Raw genomic sequence first — 15,684 nt, 5'->3', positions numbered from 1 at the left:
TGGTCAGTTTGCAGACCTCCACCCCCCCCACCCCCTGTGTGTCTCTGCACATGAGCGTGTTTCCGTGTCAGCAGCGGGAGCATCAAGGCGTGCTCCAGGCTGAAGAAGCCGCAGAGAAAAAAGACAGTGAGGAGCAGAGAGTGGAAGAAAGTGGAGGAGGTGTTTTGTGGTGGCTCTGGGATGCTTTCCTGGGCGCTTCTCCAGAGGTAAAGAAGGTTGAGAGCTACTGTGGAAAAACCTTTCATCCAGTTTTCTGTCTCTGTCCTTCAGTCCTTGTGGTCATCTATTTTCCCCCTCGGAGTTGCTTGTTACCCAAGGTCAACTACTTCAAATTTAAGTGGGAGGGATTTACCACACTGGATGCTGTAACAATTTCTAGAACAAATTATAGGAAAGTATTTGAAAGTTAATCAGTTCTGTTCAATTCTTGATTAGACACCTGAGACCGTATCCTGATCTCTCAGTTATCCTACCAAACCTATTAAACCTATGTAACAGCTGTATGACGTGTCTCTGACCTCCTTTGACCTGGGTCACTCTGCTCTCCACATCACTGTTGGCACTGAGTTCCTTCACCTTCCTCACCTCTACTACCATTTCCCTACTCATCATATCCTCTCCTGATCCTTAATACATCTCTTCAATCACCACAGTTTCCAGTTCTTTTCTTTTTCAACCTCCCTGCACACCTGTATTTGAATTCTGTTCATCCTCTAGAGGGCAGTATTGAACAGGGTTTGTAATTTGTGTGACAGCACTGTAGATGAATGAATATTGTTAACAAAGGTTAACAACACTGTTTTCTCTTTCAGCCATTTAACTTTTTCTTCTGGTTGTATATGAAGACTGTTATAACATTTGTCATTGTTGGTGTCAGGAACCTATGATCGCTGTCCCAGAGACGACTGAAGCTGCCACTGGACAAACCACTGAGGAGACTAAAGAAGATAAACAGGTAACTGAACTCTCAGTATTGTCAAACCTCATCATTGGCTCCTGTTGAAGTAATTAAAATCATTAATTCTCAGCTTTTTAATAGTCTGGTGATATTCAATATTTCAATATTGGAAACAAAGCTCCATTGTTATCCAAACACAAATAATACGCATCAATGAGCCACGCTGTTGAACACACATACTAGTTTATTTTCACTCCATCCCACAGATCAAATTCAGACAGAGTAGGAACGTTGGAGCATACGCATTTAGAATTTTAATCTTTTAACAAATCTCAGTTAAAGGTTTTGGTGGACCTCCTTATTATCAGTTACTTACAGTATCATGTATAGGAATTTGTGGTCATGCCTGTGTTGTACTTTACTTAAAAGAATGAGCTAATAGTATAAAACTACATTTCCTTGTTACATTTATAGTATTGATGATAACATCTACATTCTTGACAAATCTTTTAATAAGAGTTAACAAGTATTGAAAACAGCCAACAAGAACCATTGAATTTATTCTACAGTACAGCAGGTGTTATACAAGGTAACACAACAAAGTGTCTGTAACATTGTGTAACTTCTTTAAATTCCTTAACTGAGTGTATCAATAACTGTGTGACTCCTTATCCTGTGGTGACCCTGCAGACTAAATGATCAGTGTATTTAACTATTTAACTGACTGACCTGACTGATCTTCTAACCCTCATGTTTCTTCAGGATGTTGAGGGCCCCACTGACACCACAGAAGCAAGTTCATCTGAAGCTTTATCAAAACCCCTGGGCACAGTCAGAACCCAGTCTCTGCCTGAGAGCATGGTAAACACAGCCTCGACCGTAAACGTTTCCAAATCCGACTCTGGCTCCCAACAGAGATGCGTAGTCTCCTAGATCTAGAACGTCTTTAACTAGAACCTGTTCCTTCTCACTCTAAGCCAAGAACTACTTCTAGATGTATGTGCAAAATCTTCAAACCCTCCTCGAAGCAAGCCTAGATTCCACAGCCTCTTCTAGAATAGACCTTAGACCTGTCATTTCTTTTCTGAAACCAATCCTGGAGCTTCCTGCCTCTTCTAGAACCTACTGTAGAACTCACAGTGTGCTCTAGAATTAAAGTCAGACCTGCCATTCCTTCTAGAACTAAACCTAGAACAGCAGTGCCTTGTATGACCTACTGAACATCTTCAAACTTCCTCTAGATTCAGCCTAAGAAATCTTCTAGAATCAAGTCTAGATTTCAAGGCCTCCTCCAGAATCTTCTAGAATGAATCCTGTTTCTTATCCCATCTTCTAGATCAAGTCTAATTCCAACCTGTAGTGTCAAATCTTGTGCTCTTCATTTGAACTGGCCATAAGGCTCTTACATTTTTCTAGAACCAAATATTAAAAAACCCATCCTTCTACAACTTCTTCTAGAAAATACCTTAAATAAAATTCATTCTTCTTGAACCAAGTCTAAATCACCAGACACATTCTAGCACCAAGCATAGAACTCAGAGTTCTTCTAGAAATGTCTCACTTAAAACTTTCAGTGCATTTACATGGCAGAGAATTCCAGATATTGGCCTCCACAGCTTTGCACTGTGGATGTTTTGTTTACATTGGAGCTTAGGATTGTTTATCAGTGTTACTTACTCCATTATTAAAACTAAAATTGAGAATAGGAATGAGAACTTAAGTCAGATCTAATGTGTGCCAAAGATAGACTTTTTTCAAGTTTACTTGTGTGTTTACATGAAGGATTACTGAGCACACCCATCCTCAGAGTAATTCTGCCAATTCAGTGACAAGTGGAAACCACTGAGATGTGGTTCCAGATGACTCAGCATATTATTTGCTACTAAGAGAGAAGTGGTTGGCAGGGCGTTGGTTACTATTATACCAAAAACTGATTGGACTGATGGAATTTAGCATGTGGGGTGGATGGTTTTAACAGTATGTAATAAGCTTTTGCATGGACCTTAATTCTGACGGGTTAATATGTTTTTATAAAAGGCAGTAACAAAGTGTACTCGTAGACATTTTCTGTGAACCATGTTTTATAATGTATCATATAGGGAATGGTGATTTAGAATAGTTAAACCTCTTGATTGTGACCTTTTCATTTACTATCTGAGCTCATTTACCAGAAAATGCAGAGCAGATCTGTTAAAATAAACTCTTGTTTGCTTGCTTATATGCATCTGCTGTTTGTATTTCCAAGCTGAACATGATAATAAATTGTTGTTTACAGAGTTGATTGATTAACTGAGTAATTATTACTTTGATTAATTGCTCAGTCACTGCCTGGCAGCAGGGGTTTGTGGAGAAAGATTCCCGTTTTGTTATCAATCAGCATTATCACTTTAACTCTCTACAATTCAGCTTTTATACTTAAGAAAAGAACCCTTTCCAGAGGACTGTTGGCCATGAAAATGCACTGGTTTGTCATGATTACTGATTAACACCCTGCTGTTGACAGGTGAAAACTTTTCATTTAGCATTATTAGAGTAAAACAACAATCAGAAATTTATGTTACTTGCTCTTACGCAAGATTTTAAGGCTCCTTCATCATTTTCAGCATCAATCTACAAAAAAACACCTAAGAAGCAAAGTTTTCACCTGAAAGCAGCAACACTGAGATGTCTTACAATATATGGCATGTGCTGTACTTGTACATTGTTCCACTTCTGTCTTTCCATTCTGTCTACATATCCAAACAAGAGCACAAATACAAATAAACCCACAACAGTGATCTACTCCTTCCGTCTCTCTTTTTCTGTGTCAGGAGCTCATGCAGGGACAGAGGGGGCTTGCATGGAGGGGGGATGACAGCCACCCTGAGGGGCTGAAGACATACACAGTATATATACAGAGCACATACATTCACACCTGCACAGGGAACAAAGTAGTCTGTGAGGAAAACCAAGATTTGAGAGCTGTAAGATCAGAAAACAGTGAGTGTGTGGTCACAGGAGATGTCTGAAATTCTGCCTCTGTCAAAATCTGGAGCAGTCCTGGTAAAATCCTCTTGGAGTCCTCCAGGAAAAGCATCAACTGTAACTGTAACCACCACACAGACACACACAACTTAGTGTACGATAAGCAGAGCAGGCAGAGGCCTCAGAGCCTCGAATCTATCCCACCTCCACATTCAGACCCCAGCATCAGGACCATGTGAGGGCCCTGGTTTCAGCATGATACACGAACAAGAGCACCGTCCTCCTCCTAACCCTCTAACAGTACAGGAGTGGATGCAGAGGTGGGGTCTGGGTCTGGGTCTGGGTCTGGTTGCACACGGACAAGTCACTGATGGACTGAGTTGACTCTTCAGTCACAACAGTCCAGGTGATTTTGTTTGACCTGACACACAGTCTTGCAGTTTGATGTGCAGGTTGCACCGTTTTTGAGTTTACTCACACTCAACCCCGGTGAATGATGTATCCGTTTCATTTGCATTTATCTTGAATGCATTTTTATTCCTTTATGCATTTACAGAGCCTGGGAGATAACAGGGAGCAAACGTTAAAAATTGTATTCTTAAGATGAATTCTGTTGCCTACATTTAGTCATTTGTAACTTAGTAATTTGTGGCCTTGAATTACTAATTACACTGAAAAATTACTTCACTAATTCCCTCATTCCACTTGTCCTTCTCTCTCACACACTTACTATGGGCCATGTGCATTTAATAAAGTTTCTGAATTAATTGATATACTTAAGGTAATTTGCAAACAATACAGAAAATGTGTGTGAAAGTGTAGTGACTGTGCATATCCCTGATCTGAGACACAAATAGAAAGCTCCTCCCATTCACATTAGACTTACTGACATCAAAACCTGGTGAATGGTTGAGTCAAGTGATTAATCCTGACATTCAAAGCAGGTTTGTTGACTCTTGGTGTTCACCTCCAGTTAATGCAACATCAAATCCATCATGAAGGAAATCTGCTATCTGATGAATGTATCATGAGTTTTAGACTTTTCAGTGCTCATGCACAAAATAAATCATTCTAACAGGGCAGGGGTTAAAAAAGAAAAGGACGCTAAAACTTTTAGATAAAGTCCTAATAGACTAAGTTGTCAGATGAGTGACAGCTGCAGGCTGCATTAACAGTTTCATGAGGAAGTAGGAAAGTGTTTGTGTTGAGTGCTTACTCAGCTCACCCAGCCCTCTGTCTCAGCTCCACCCCTGGAGCCTGAGGCCTCTTTTCTTTGTCTGTCACTCTCTCTCGCTCCGATAAAGAGTCACTGTCACTGGAGCCTGGCCACCACTCCAGGAAGTGGTTTCTGCCACAGGTGGGTGGAGCAGACAGAGAAAGAAAGAGGAGAGAGGCAAAGAGCGAGGGAAAGAGAAAGAGAACCAGACAGGGGAAAGATACTGGAAGTGGCGGTTGCAAGAAGTAAATTTACATCTCATACTTATTTGTTTAGATCAGTATTTGAGTTACAACCTGTTCAGGTGGACTCAACCTAAAGCTCCAGTTTGCTCAGGACCCAGTTCAGCTGTGAACCTCCCCCTCTCCCCTCTCCTCTCCCCTGTCTACCTGTGACCCTGGAGCAGGGAGGCTCAGCCAGGTGTGTTGTGTTTGTGTCCCAGGGACCGGAGGAGCCGCGGCCAGGTGGGTTCCAACCTGGACCCCGCCCCAGGGAAGCTGTCCTCCATGTCTGCCTGGAGAGGGTCGGCCAGCTGGAGCTGTGGCTGCAGAAAGCCCAGAGCAGCCTGGTAGCCGCCGGAGCTGCCGGTTCATCGACCATGCAGGACAGCGTGGAGCAGCAACTCCTCACCTGCCAGGTAAGCCACACCCACCGGGGGCGACCAAGCCACTCCCAGGGTCACAGGTCAGAAAATGTCCAGATATCTTAGTTAAATATGATTAAAAATGTATATGTTTATATTCTAACAGCATTTCAATGAAACAGGTCCTAACTACACACACACACTGAAATCAGTGAAAGTCAGTGAAAATATTACTGGAATAAAATAAATGTTCGACAGTTTTTTTTTTCTCTTATTGTTTTCTGTTTACATTGTATAATTGCTGCTGTAAACTCCTTCATTTGCAGAATCAGTTTGCTTGTTTCCTGGTGTTTAAGTTTGGGTTAATCTGCCTCTCCTCCAATGAATACTTTTTTATCAAGCTGCGGTTTTTTGTTTGTTTGTTTTGCATTTAATCCAGGAAGTTTAGCAACCACTTTGTGAATCTAATCAATATCCAAAAGGAAAAAAACTGAAAACAAACAAAAACATTTAGCTTCCAGAAATCACCGTAGAAATGTTTACTGGGCTGCTGCTTGAATTTTTAATATTTACTCAGTTTCCTGATGTAAACCTCTTTCTAGGAAACAGTCCTTAAGCTCACTGGTTCCCAGACTCTCATCCATGAAAAGGTTTTTTACTCATTCATAAGGAAAAAGCAAAGAGACAAGTCTGCAAAGAATAAACATGATCTTGTTGCTTTAACTTCACCTGAGCGAGTGTAGCTTTTGTTGCCCTCTGTGACCACACATTCAGCTTTAAACTGCTCTGAAATCACAGTAACACTGATTCACAGCTTTAAGAAGTGAAACTAGGTTTTCAGTGTGACGTTATCATCTTGCTTCTGCTCTGTGTACAACAAGCACCTAATAATAACAACAGTAATAGGTCACTGGGCAGGTCATGTGACTTTACAAACATTTCACGTTGCACAATCTGGTTTCAAGAGCAAAATCTGATTTATGATTCATTTCCAAAGCCTCGTTTCAGCCTTATTTTTCATACATTCAACATCAGCAAAGTTAAGAAACTGCAAAGCGCAGGTCAGAGATTCCCCTCCTGTGTTGGTTTGTTTCAGTCTCATGTATGACATAAGAACTTTACACATCTTTACACATGCATGTTTGCATCAGCGTGTACAGTGACACAGACAGACTGTCTGTCTGGTGGCTTCCTCCAGCAGCTGGGTTATAGATTTGAGTCAAAGGTCAGTTTTACTGTGTCAGTGCTGTTAACATCAATGATGCCGACAGTGTCACCACTTATTGAACCTGTGTACTGTTTTATGTTGTTTCTTACCTGTTCTCAGGTGTGTGTGTCAGTAAGTTCACCTGTTCTGATTTTATGACATTTGAAGTTTGCTTGTGTATGAAAGGCTGTGCATTCAAACCAGGACTCATGAGGAAAGTGAAAGAATGACTCACTCAGTAAACATTAACCCAAAGCGGTCTTATTCAAACATCAGACATTTTTACTGCTGTTTGAAATCCACAGCAACACTCACTAATCAAAACTCACTGTTTCTCTCATTGTAACCATCGTCTCAGGAAACAAACGACTTTAACCCTGAATGCCAGCTGCAGTGTGACTGCACAGATCAGTGTGTTGAAATCAACAAGTCAAGTGTTGTAGTTTGACTCAAACAAACCAAACCAAACAAACACATTCAAACATGTTGGAAGAGACTGCAGCAGATACAGTTCTACTCGTCTATATATTTTTATGTTATCAGTTTGAATATAAGATACACAGTCTTACAATCAGAAGTCATTTCCAGATAAATATGAAGTGAAACACACAATGTTTTCCTCCCAGGATTCACTCCCTGCTGTAACTCGAGCCTCCATTAAAGTTTCAGAGGTTAAACACCCACAGTCCCACAGTCACACGTCACATTTGAATGAAGCTTTGTAAGCAAACAAACAGACACTGATGAGATCTTGTGTCCTATTCAAATCTACTAAAGAGTTCATGGAGACTCCCTCTTTGTGACCCACATCTAACTTTAACATCATATATGAACCTTTGTGGTTCTTTATTCACAACTGACCTCAAAATCTAAATCTATTCCAGGTGTTGTTGTTGATACAATAGATTGTTCAGTATAATAAAAGGAGGCAAAAAACAAAAGTAAAAATAAAACAGACAGGGACGTGTCCAACAGGTCGACCTTAACATCCTGAAGTAGAGATAGAAGATAGAAACTCCCCAGCCTGTGTACAGCAGAGAACAAACAAGGGTTCCTGGTTGAGTAAGTGATTCTGTGTCTGTGTTGGTGTACAGGAGATGTTCCAGGAGATCGAGCAGAAGGTGGCGAGCCTGTCGTCTCTCGGTCAGGTCGCTGACCTGCAGCAGCAGCAGCAGCATGAACTGGGAGCTGTGGGAGCCCAGCAGGAGGCGGCTGAGCTGCTCTCCTCCAAACTGGAGCTCCTCAAGGCCAACCTGGTCTCCTTCCAGCAGCTGCTGCAGGACAGACAGGAGGAGGAGAGGACGATCACCCACAGAGAGCCACAGGAACAGGTACATGTGACCTGTATGAGCAGATAATCATTCAAACTGTATGCAGGTGTAGGTACATTGGTGAAACAGGTTTATGATGCTATTTCAGATCTTTATTTTTACTAATATTTGGTTTATTTTCATCACGTTCTCAGTACAAAATATTTAAACGGTTTCCCACATAAACAAATGTCCCATATCTTCCCATGTTTTCATACTGAAATCATGAAAAGCAGGGATATATGATTTGGTGCATTATGTGGTGTAAGTACAAATACTCAAAGGTTAGTTAATTTTACAACATAAAACAAGGAACTAAATCATTTTATCCCACAAAAAGCGAAATGAAATTCTGCTCCACTTGATTTATGAGTTATTGTTCTGTCTCTGGTTTAAAAAGATGTTGAGGCAGGTGTTTCCTCTGCTGACAGCGGAGCAGACGGTGCACATGTGGCAAAGTCACTCCCTGATAATCATTAACAGGTTTGCAAATAAACCATTACAGTCTCAGGAACAGCTCTGCAGGGCTTCCCCGCTCACTGTGGAAGCAGGTCTTTTAGTTTCATACCTAAAAGTGCAAAGCAGAACTGTTTGTCTTTTGGGGCCACAAGTCTACAAAAGCAGATTTGAAGTCCCTCCTTGTGTCTCTTCTTCATCTCTTTCTCCTCAGAAGTTGTCACCTCAGGCAGAGGCCCAACCTAAAGCCAAGCTGAAGCGCAGCAGCAGTGTTCAGGAGATCTTCTCCTCACCGAGGAACAAACTCCTCAGACAGAGCAGCCTGCAACAGCAGAAGGTACTGGCAACTCAAGTCAACGCAGCAAAGCCCAAATCCAAACTTTCAATCAGTTGCTGGCCATATCAGGTCACAACAAACTCTACATGTTAAGACACTTTAAAGCCTGTACCACACATGTATATAATCATTCTGTATGTGCTGGATAATCCTATGTCTTGTTGTTGTTGTTGTTGTTGTTGTTGTTGTTGTTGTTGTTGTTGTTGTTGTGCAGGAGCTGGAGCAGGAGCTGACAGAGCAGAGAGGACTGACTCAGGCCATCGCCCGGCAGGGCAGCAGAGCTCGACTTTACAGCCAGGACTCAGAGGACCACGGCCTGCTGTCACCACGGTATGCAATAATATACAATAATATACACCTGTATCTCTGTTACCTGTATCTCTACTCTGTCATATTTTATATGTTTTACAGATTGTATAATGTGATTTTCAGTTTTTGTTTTATTTTACTGAATTCATGCCTGTTTTATTTTCTCTCTTTTAACAAATCATGATCATTTTAAGACGTCATGACGTCACTTTGTTAACATCGGGGGAAGGCTGACAGTGAACTGCAACATCCCCAGTTTGAATCCAGCAGAGGACTTTTGTTGTCTTACTTCATTTCCTCTTATTCCTCCGGTGTCAGCAGACTAAAAAACAATGATGCAGCTTGTTTCAGGATGTTCATAAAGCTGAGTCAGCATCTTGAAACAGAATCAAGAAAATCAAGTCTTTTGTTTTTAAAGAGGCCAGCTGTGTATGTGCAACATATGTATGCTTTTCCTGCTACATAGTAAAGAGAAAGAAAGAAAGAAAGAAGATAAGAGTCAGAAAGATGAAGTGAAATGAAGTGTTCATTTTCAGCTTTTTCTCCCCTGCAGGTCGCCTCCTGCTGAGGCTGATGTGGAGGAGGACTCTGCTCAGAAGAAGTGGGATCGCCTTCACAGTCGGCTGCTGGCTTTGGAGGAGAGCTGTCTGCTTCCTCCCTCTGAGGTAAGGTCTTCATCATGGGAGCTGAAGTGCTTGATTATCACTTTTCAAATACAAAAAAGAAAAGAAAAATTGGTGTTCTTGCCATGCTTGATTATCACCTTCTTTGAGCAGAAGGCACTTTGTTGTCTCTTTGGTGTTATGGGAACGCCTGCAGGGCTTGATAAGAGTTACATGTGTCTCCAACTTTTCTTACGGTGTTTTTCTCTCTTTTTCTCTCTGAAGGTGACAGACTCATCTATGAGGCGTAGTGATGGAACAGCAGGACGTATGATTGGTGCACAAAACCTGAAAGAGCTTCAAACCCTAATCAGCCATCTGAGGGAGCTGGGAGATCCAGCTGCAGAGCTTCTGAGTCAGGTGAGGGGCCAGTATCATGGCTGTTTATCGGAGAGTGTGTAGGTTGTGACATGTGACCTCTGGAGGGTTGCTGGTTTCATTCTCAAGACCAGTAGCTCAAAGGCTGGACGTCGGGACCCCTCCAATGATGTTAACACCATGGCTGTGCTGTTCCATCAAATAAAAACATTTAGCTTTTCAGTCGTTCACCATTTCACCATCACAATTTACAAGAGGAAGAGCAGGAAACAACGAACATGAACAGTGACTCATGAAAAGGTGTCCTCTTGTAGAAACAGCTGATACCAGCCTCCTCCTCCTCTTCCTCCTGACTCCTGTGGTCTTGTGCTGTTCCTTCTCACCGACTAAAAAAACGTGCATCTTGTGAATTTGTCTTCTGTCTCACTGCTCTGATCCCAGGCGTCCTCCGTGGACGGCTCCCGACAGACGCTGGACGAGGGTTTGTTTCACGTGCTGCACGGAGCATCGCTCACCCTGTCCTCCATCAATAACCTGCTGCACTCACCTGTACATGGAGAAGATGCACAGCTGAGGCTGCTGCAGCTGCAGGTAGGACTCCTCCCTGCATGGCTCAGTTACTCTGGGTCGGTCTCATTTTAACACTTAGACATTAAACTCATTATATTAAAGTACAGATCGTGGGACAGACATCATCACCAGCTGTTATCATTTATTCTTCTAATGTGATGACAGTAGAGTAGGATAGAAGAGTTCATCTCTTCAAAGATGTGAAGGACCAAAAACATCTTCCACTCAGTCTGGATACGACTCCAATCTCTTTCACTGCAGAGTCTGTCAGCAGAGCTGGCAACCTTTGGGAGTGAGCTGGCCTCGCAGGGGTCAAAGGTCACTGGTGTCCTGGGGTCAGAGTGTGGTCAGTGGTGTGTCGATGACCTGAGCAGAGTCCTTCCTGTGGTCCAGGCTGCTCTGAGCAGCAGAGAGAAGCAGCTCAGGAACCTGCAGGAGGAGACGGCAAAGCAACAGGTCGGATATGATCAGTAACAGAAACACACTCCCTGAAATATCTAAATACAGAAATGTTTCATCTCATTTTAACTGTATCAGTGTTGGTGATCTGTGTGAGTTATCCTACTGTCTTTTGTCTGTACACCTACCTTACCTTATCTAACTTATTTCTACTCAGTATAGTTGTAAACTCGTCGTGTTGAAATGAAACACTGGTTGTTTGCATGCAGTTTACAGAGTCAGTGTTGTGTGTCTAACCCAACAGAGATCCCTAACAGAGTTGCATGCAGCCTTCACCTCTAACCAGTCGACTCTTCATCAAGTAATGAATGAATTCAGTGGAACGCTCGGCCTTAACGAACAACTACAGGTACTGTTTCTAACTGATCTGATGCAGGTTTTTAATATTCCTCTCATCATCTCTGTAAACTCATAAAGGTCAAAGGTCAGGTTAATCAACGATGCTGTGCATTCTGAGTAGACATGTCTGCAGATCTGTCAAAACATTAAACAACATTACTGAGAAACATGTGAGCACTGGACTACAGAGATACTGAATCAGGACATATAGAGATAATTTACTGAGGTTTTACATTATTTTATGTATCTGTCTCAGTTATTGATTTATTCCCTGTAACTTCAGCAATGTATTAATGATGCTAGAAATCCTACTATATCAACAACTCAGCAAGGAGCAGAGAACTGCAAGTAATGTGTTCAGTAGTAACATATAATCATAAAGTTTTAATTTGTCTCAGTGAACATTTGTTTAATTATTACCAGGCTGTGATTCAGATGCAGGAGTCTCTGCAGCAGCAGGTGCAGCAGGTGAGCTCTCTGCTGGAGGAGGCTGACCACAACCTGCCCACCTCTCTCATCCACCAGGCCACACAGCTGCAGGTATGCAAGCTGGAGTTAGTCACCCCTGGGTCGGGTGTTTATACTGCTAAATAAGAGATGACAGGTTTGAATCTGCGTCTGTCCTTCCTGTGAGCAGGAGGAGCTGGACACGTCTCTGGGTGGTGTTCGCTCCCGCTGTGAGGAGCTGAGGAGCAGTGTGGAGCTGCAGCAGCAGTATGAGCGGCTGGTCCACAGCCTCGAGGAGCTGCTCGCTCTGGGATCCGAGCGCCTCACAGCACAGCAGCCTGACACTGAGCTCCGGAGCAGAGCTCAGCTCCAGCAGCAGCTCAGCGGTCACACGGTCTGTGAGAGAAGGTTCAGAGTAGTTTAGAAGTGTGTGGAGTGTTTAGGTTTAGCTTAACATCATCTTTAACATTATATACTGTTTCTCTTATCAGAAGTTCTTCCAGTTCCTGGGACATCATTTTAGGATCCTGCAGTACCTGACCTGGAGACTCCCAGGAGAGCGCCCTCCAGAGGTGGGACAGCGTGGTGACGGGCCTGCAGGATGAGGTGGCTCGACTGCACCGGCTTGGATTGGAGAAAGGAACCAGGATGCAGGAAACATTACAGGTAGAGCAGGTTATTTATTCTGAATGAAAATATGAACACAGCAACAAAAAGTGTTTTATATGGGAGAGGATATAAAGACTTCTACTTCTGTGTGTCTGTTGGAGCATATTGATGCCTTTATTCATATTCAGCTTATTAACTTATTTTCTGCTTGTCACACATTCACACACTTTTCTTGATATAAATTATGTATAAAGAATTATAAAAGACAGAAAGCGATTACTCTTCATCAAAACTGAATTGAGGTTCATCTCTCCACTGAAATTCATTTTGCAAACTGACAGAGGTGCATTTAAATTCTGATTAACACGAGGAGATAATTAAAACCATCAGGAATCATTAAAACAGTAACAACACTGATGTTAATGATAGACATGCTCCCTGATCATCATCTCTGTGTCTGGGTCAGACGTGGTCACAGTGGGAGGAGGACAGCGCCTGGTCAAGCTCCCTGCTAAAAAAAACTGAGACTTCATTTCCCAAAATGCACGAGGGGGGTGATTCTGAGGAGCAGGTATCAGAGAAGCTCTCTGTCTACCAGGTAATTTTTATTATGTGTTCTCTGTGACTAACATGGAGGTAATTCTGATTTACCAACAGGCAGCCGATCGGAGGACAGAGTGCATTTTGCAATTTCCTTTCTGCTCATTTGGGCGCACTCTCCATGCTGTCCTTTGTGCATTGCACTCAAAACCTAATTGGCTCAATTAAATCCAAGCGACCTGGTTGTTTTCTGCAGGGGTACATGATGTTCCTCGGCTTTGATGTGAGTTATTAGCCGAGCTGAGACCTCCAACTAGAACTCATTTTGGTTCATATTCCTTGAAGCTCTGCTGTGGGATTGGAAATGTGTCTGTTATTCATCTGAAATGGACAAGGTGCTGAAGCTTGTCTAATGTTCAACAAAGTGTGTATGTAGTAAAAGAGATGAAGAACGAGGCACAGAGGGATGACGGATCTCAGACTCATTCGCTGACTCAATATTCAATCTCCACTGTGCTTTGAGCTCACAGTATCGCTAATGTTCATGCTCACCTGCCAGTCACTCTGCTGAATGTGCGCTCCAGTCCTAGCCGTGGTTTTAACCTCGCAGTAACACCAGATAAACAGCCTAAATTCACTTAACTGAGTGGGAGATATGGCTGCTGATATGTTCAGCTCAGAATTACCAGTCAGTTGTAAAATGGCCACTGTTAGGATTTATGAGTGTTGGTATGAACTTGTGATGAGCTGACTGAGCAGCTGGTGCAGTGTTGTAAAGTTGTGTTTGTCTGTCAGGAGCTCAGAGGTGTTCTGGAGGAGAACAAAGCGCGGTTCAGTCAGATGCTGGAGGCGGGGCTACGACTGCAGAGGTCCGGCTGTAGTGGAGTGGGTGTGACCACCAGTGAGCTGGAGTCATGCTGGAGAGCTCTGCACGAGAGGGTGGAGAATGAACGCACCATCTTCACCAGAGAGAGGAAACTGAGAAGCAGGTGAGAGCGAGGAAAATGGAGAACTTTCCTTCTGTAGGGTTAGAACTTGTCCTAAGTTTAGACTCTAAGAGTGTTGTCTGTTATGTAGAAAGCATTAAATATTTCTCATATGTGTAGTTTTAACTTGAATATTTTCTTTTCTTTAAAGTCTGAAATCCTTCCCTTTATTGTTCCCTATTGAAACTCTTCCTTCCTTTGTGTACTTATAAGCAGGATTATAAAATGTAGATCTCTATATACAAGATTGACTTAAAATAAAACTACATAATATCTGTTGTATTCAGATGTCAGTGTATTCTGCCAGATGCTTTAATCACTTCTTAAACGCTGCAGGTTTCTTCGTGACTCTGCTGCACTGGCTGACTGGACGGACAAAGCCAGAGAGCTGATTAATAAATGGAGTCAGTTCACTGTCACGGCCAATGAGGAGATGGATGTTGAACAGACACGTGACCATTACCTCCAGTGTGTGGTAAATAACACACGCCACTGAGAGGAAATCATTTAAACCTCCCAAACATTAACAAGTAACTTTAGAAGTCACCAAATATGTTGAGGTTTTTATTTGCATTTTGCAGATCGTAACACCAGCTTGAAGAAAATGATGTCAAAACCCACAGACAAACTGTTGTGGTCATTTTTGCATGTGTGGAGAACAGAATAATAAAACACTTGTACTTTAGGCTTTGACCAAAGAGGTGGAGGTGAGATGTGAACTGAAGGTGGCTGTGATTGGTGCTGGTACCCAGCTGGTCCACATGAGGGAAGCAGGAAACCTGGAAGACAAAGAGACTTCACTGTCTGAGACTTCAGACCCTCACCTCTGCTCCATCCAGTCCCAGCTCAGACAGATAGAGGCGGACTGGTCCAGTCTGCTGACTGATGTTCAGGTCGTCCAGCAAGCTCTGCACAAGGTGAGACCTCCATAATGTAAACAAAGTAGATAAGTAGATTCATCACCACTTCTTCTGAATGTTTATTTCCTACTTTTATTGTTTCATAGATTTTCTGTTGAGTTGCTAAAATACCAAAGTTGTGGAAATTCCAAAAACTGAACAAGACCACAAACAGTCAACACTGACAACAATAACAATGGTATTCATGCTTTTGTCCCTGTGTGTTTGTAATGTCAGAGGATTCAGCCTCTCTCTGCCCACATGTACAGCAGGGTTTGGTATTTCAGAAGCCACACTGCAGTCCTCCTGTCACCAATTAGTTTTAAACATCCCCACTGTGCAGCACAACGAGGACTCTTTTCACTCTTATTGGTGTGAAGCCATTCTCCCCCTCAATCCACCCGTCTGTCTGTCTGTCTGTCTGTCTGGATCTTCTCCCTCTGCCTTTCTATCCCATCCTACAGCTCTTCTGTCCTCTCAGCTCTCCTCCTGTCCCTCTCTCCCTCTTCCTCTCGTCTCCCTCCTTCTGCTGCTCTTGTTATTTTCTGTTCCTCTCCACTGTCTTTATTAACTCA

General features: G+C 42.6%; 1 protein-coding gene across 1 annotated transcript in view; it reads left to right on the top strand.

The window, feature by feature from the left end:
- Window positions 1-15,684, top strand: part of syne2b (spectrin repeat containing, nuclear envelope 2b) — a gene marked incomplete in the record, with an annotated part of 122,279 nt that overhangs the window by 66,549 nt on the left and 40,046 nt on the right. Inside the window, 19 exon segments of the mRNA XM_051078358.1 lie at window positions 72-206; window positions 878-955; window positions 1,661-1,827; window positions 5,400-5,715; window positions 7,963-8,199; window positions 8,864-8,971; window positions 9,186-9,301; window positions 9,834-9,945; window positions 10,168-10,302; window positions 10,702-10,851; window positions 11,092-11,286; window positions 11,534-11,638; window positions 12,052-12,168; window positions 12,266-12,469; window positions 12,631-12,741; window positions 13,151-13,282; window positions 14,020-14,213; window positions 14,547-14,685; window positions 14,897-15,127. Of these exon segments, the coding sequence (XP_050934315.1) occupies window positions 72-206; window positions 878-955; window positions 1,661-1,827; window positions 5,400-5,715; window positions 7,963-8,199; window positions 8,864-8,971; window positions 9,186-9,301; window positions 9,834-9,945; window positions 10,168-10,302; window positions 10,702-10,851; window positions 11,092-11,286; window positions 11,534-11,638; window positions 12,052-12,168; window positions 12,266-12,469; window positions 12,631-12,741; window positions 13,151-13,282; window positions 14,020-14,213; window positions 14,547-14,685; window positions 14,897-15,127 (2,982 nt within the window).

This window comes from Lates calcarifer, linkage group LG19, assembly GCF_001640805.2.
Source record: "Lates calcarifer isolate ASB-BC8 linkage group LG19, TLL_Latcal_v3, whole genome shotgun sequence".
NCBI classification, from domain to species: domain Eukaryota; kingdom Metazoa; phylum Chordata; class Actinopteri; family Centropomidae; genus Lates; species Lates calcarifer.
Note: the sequence above shows the minus strand (reverse complement) of the source record. Positions and strands in the feature narration are given on the sequence as shown.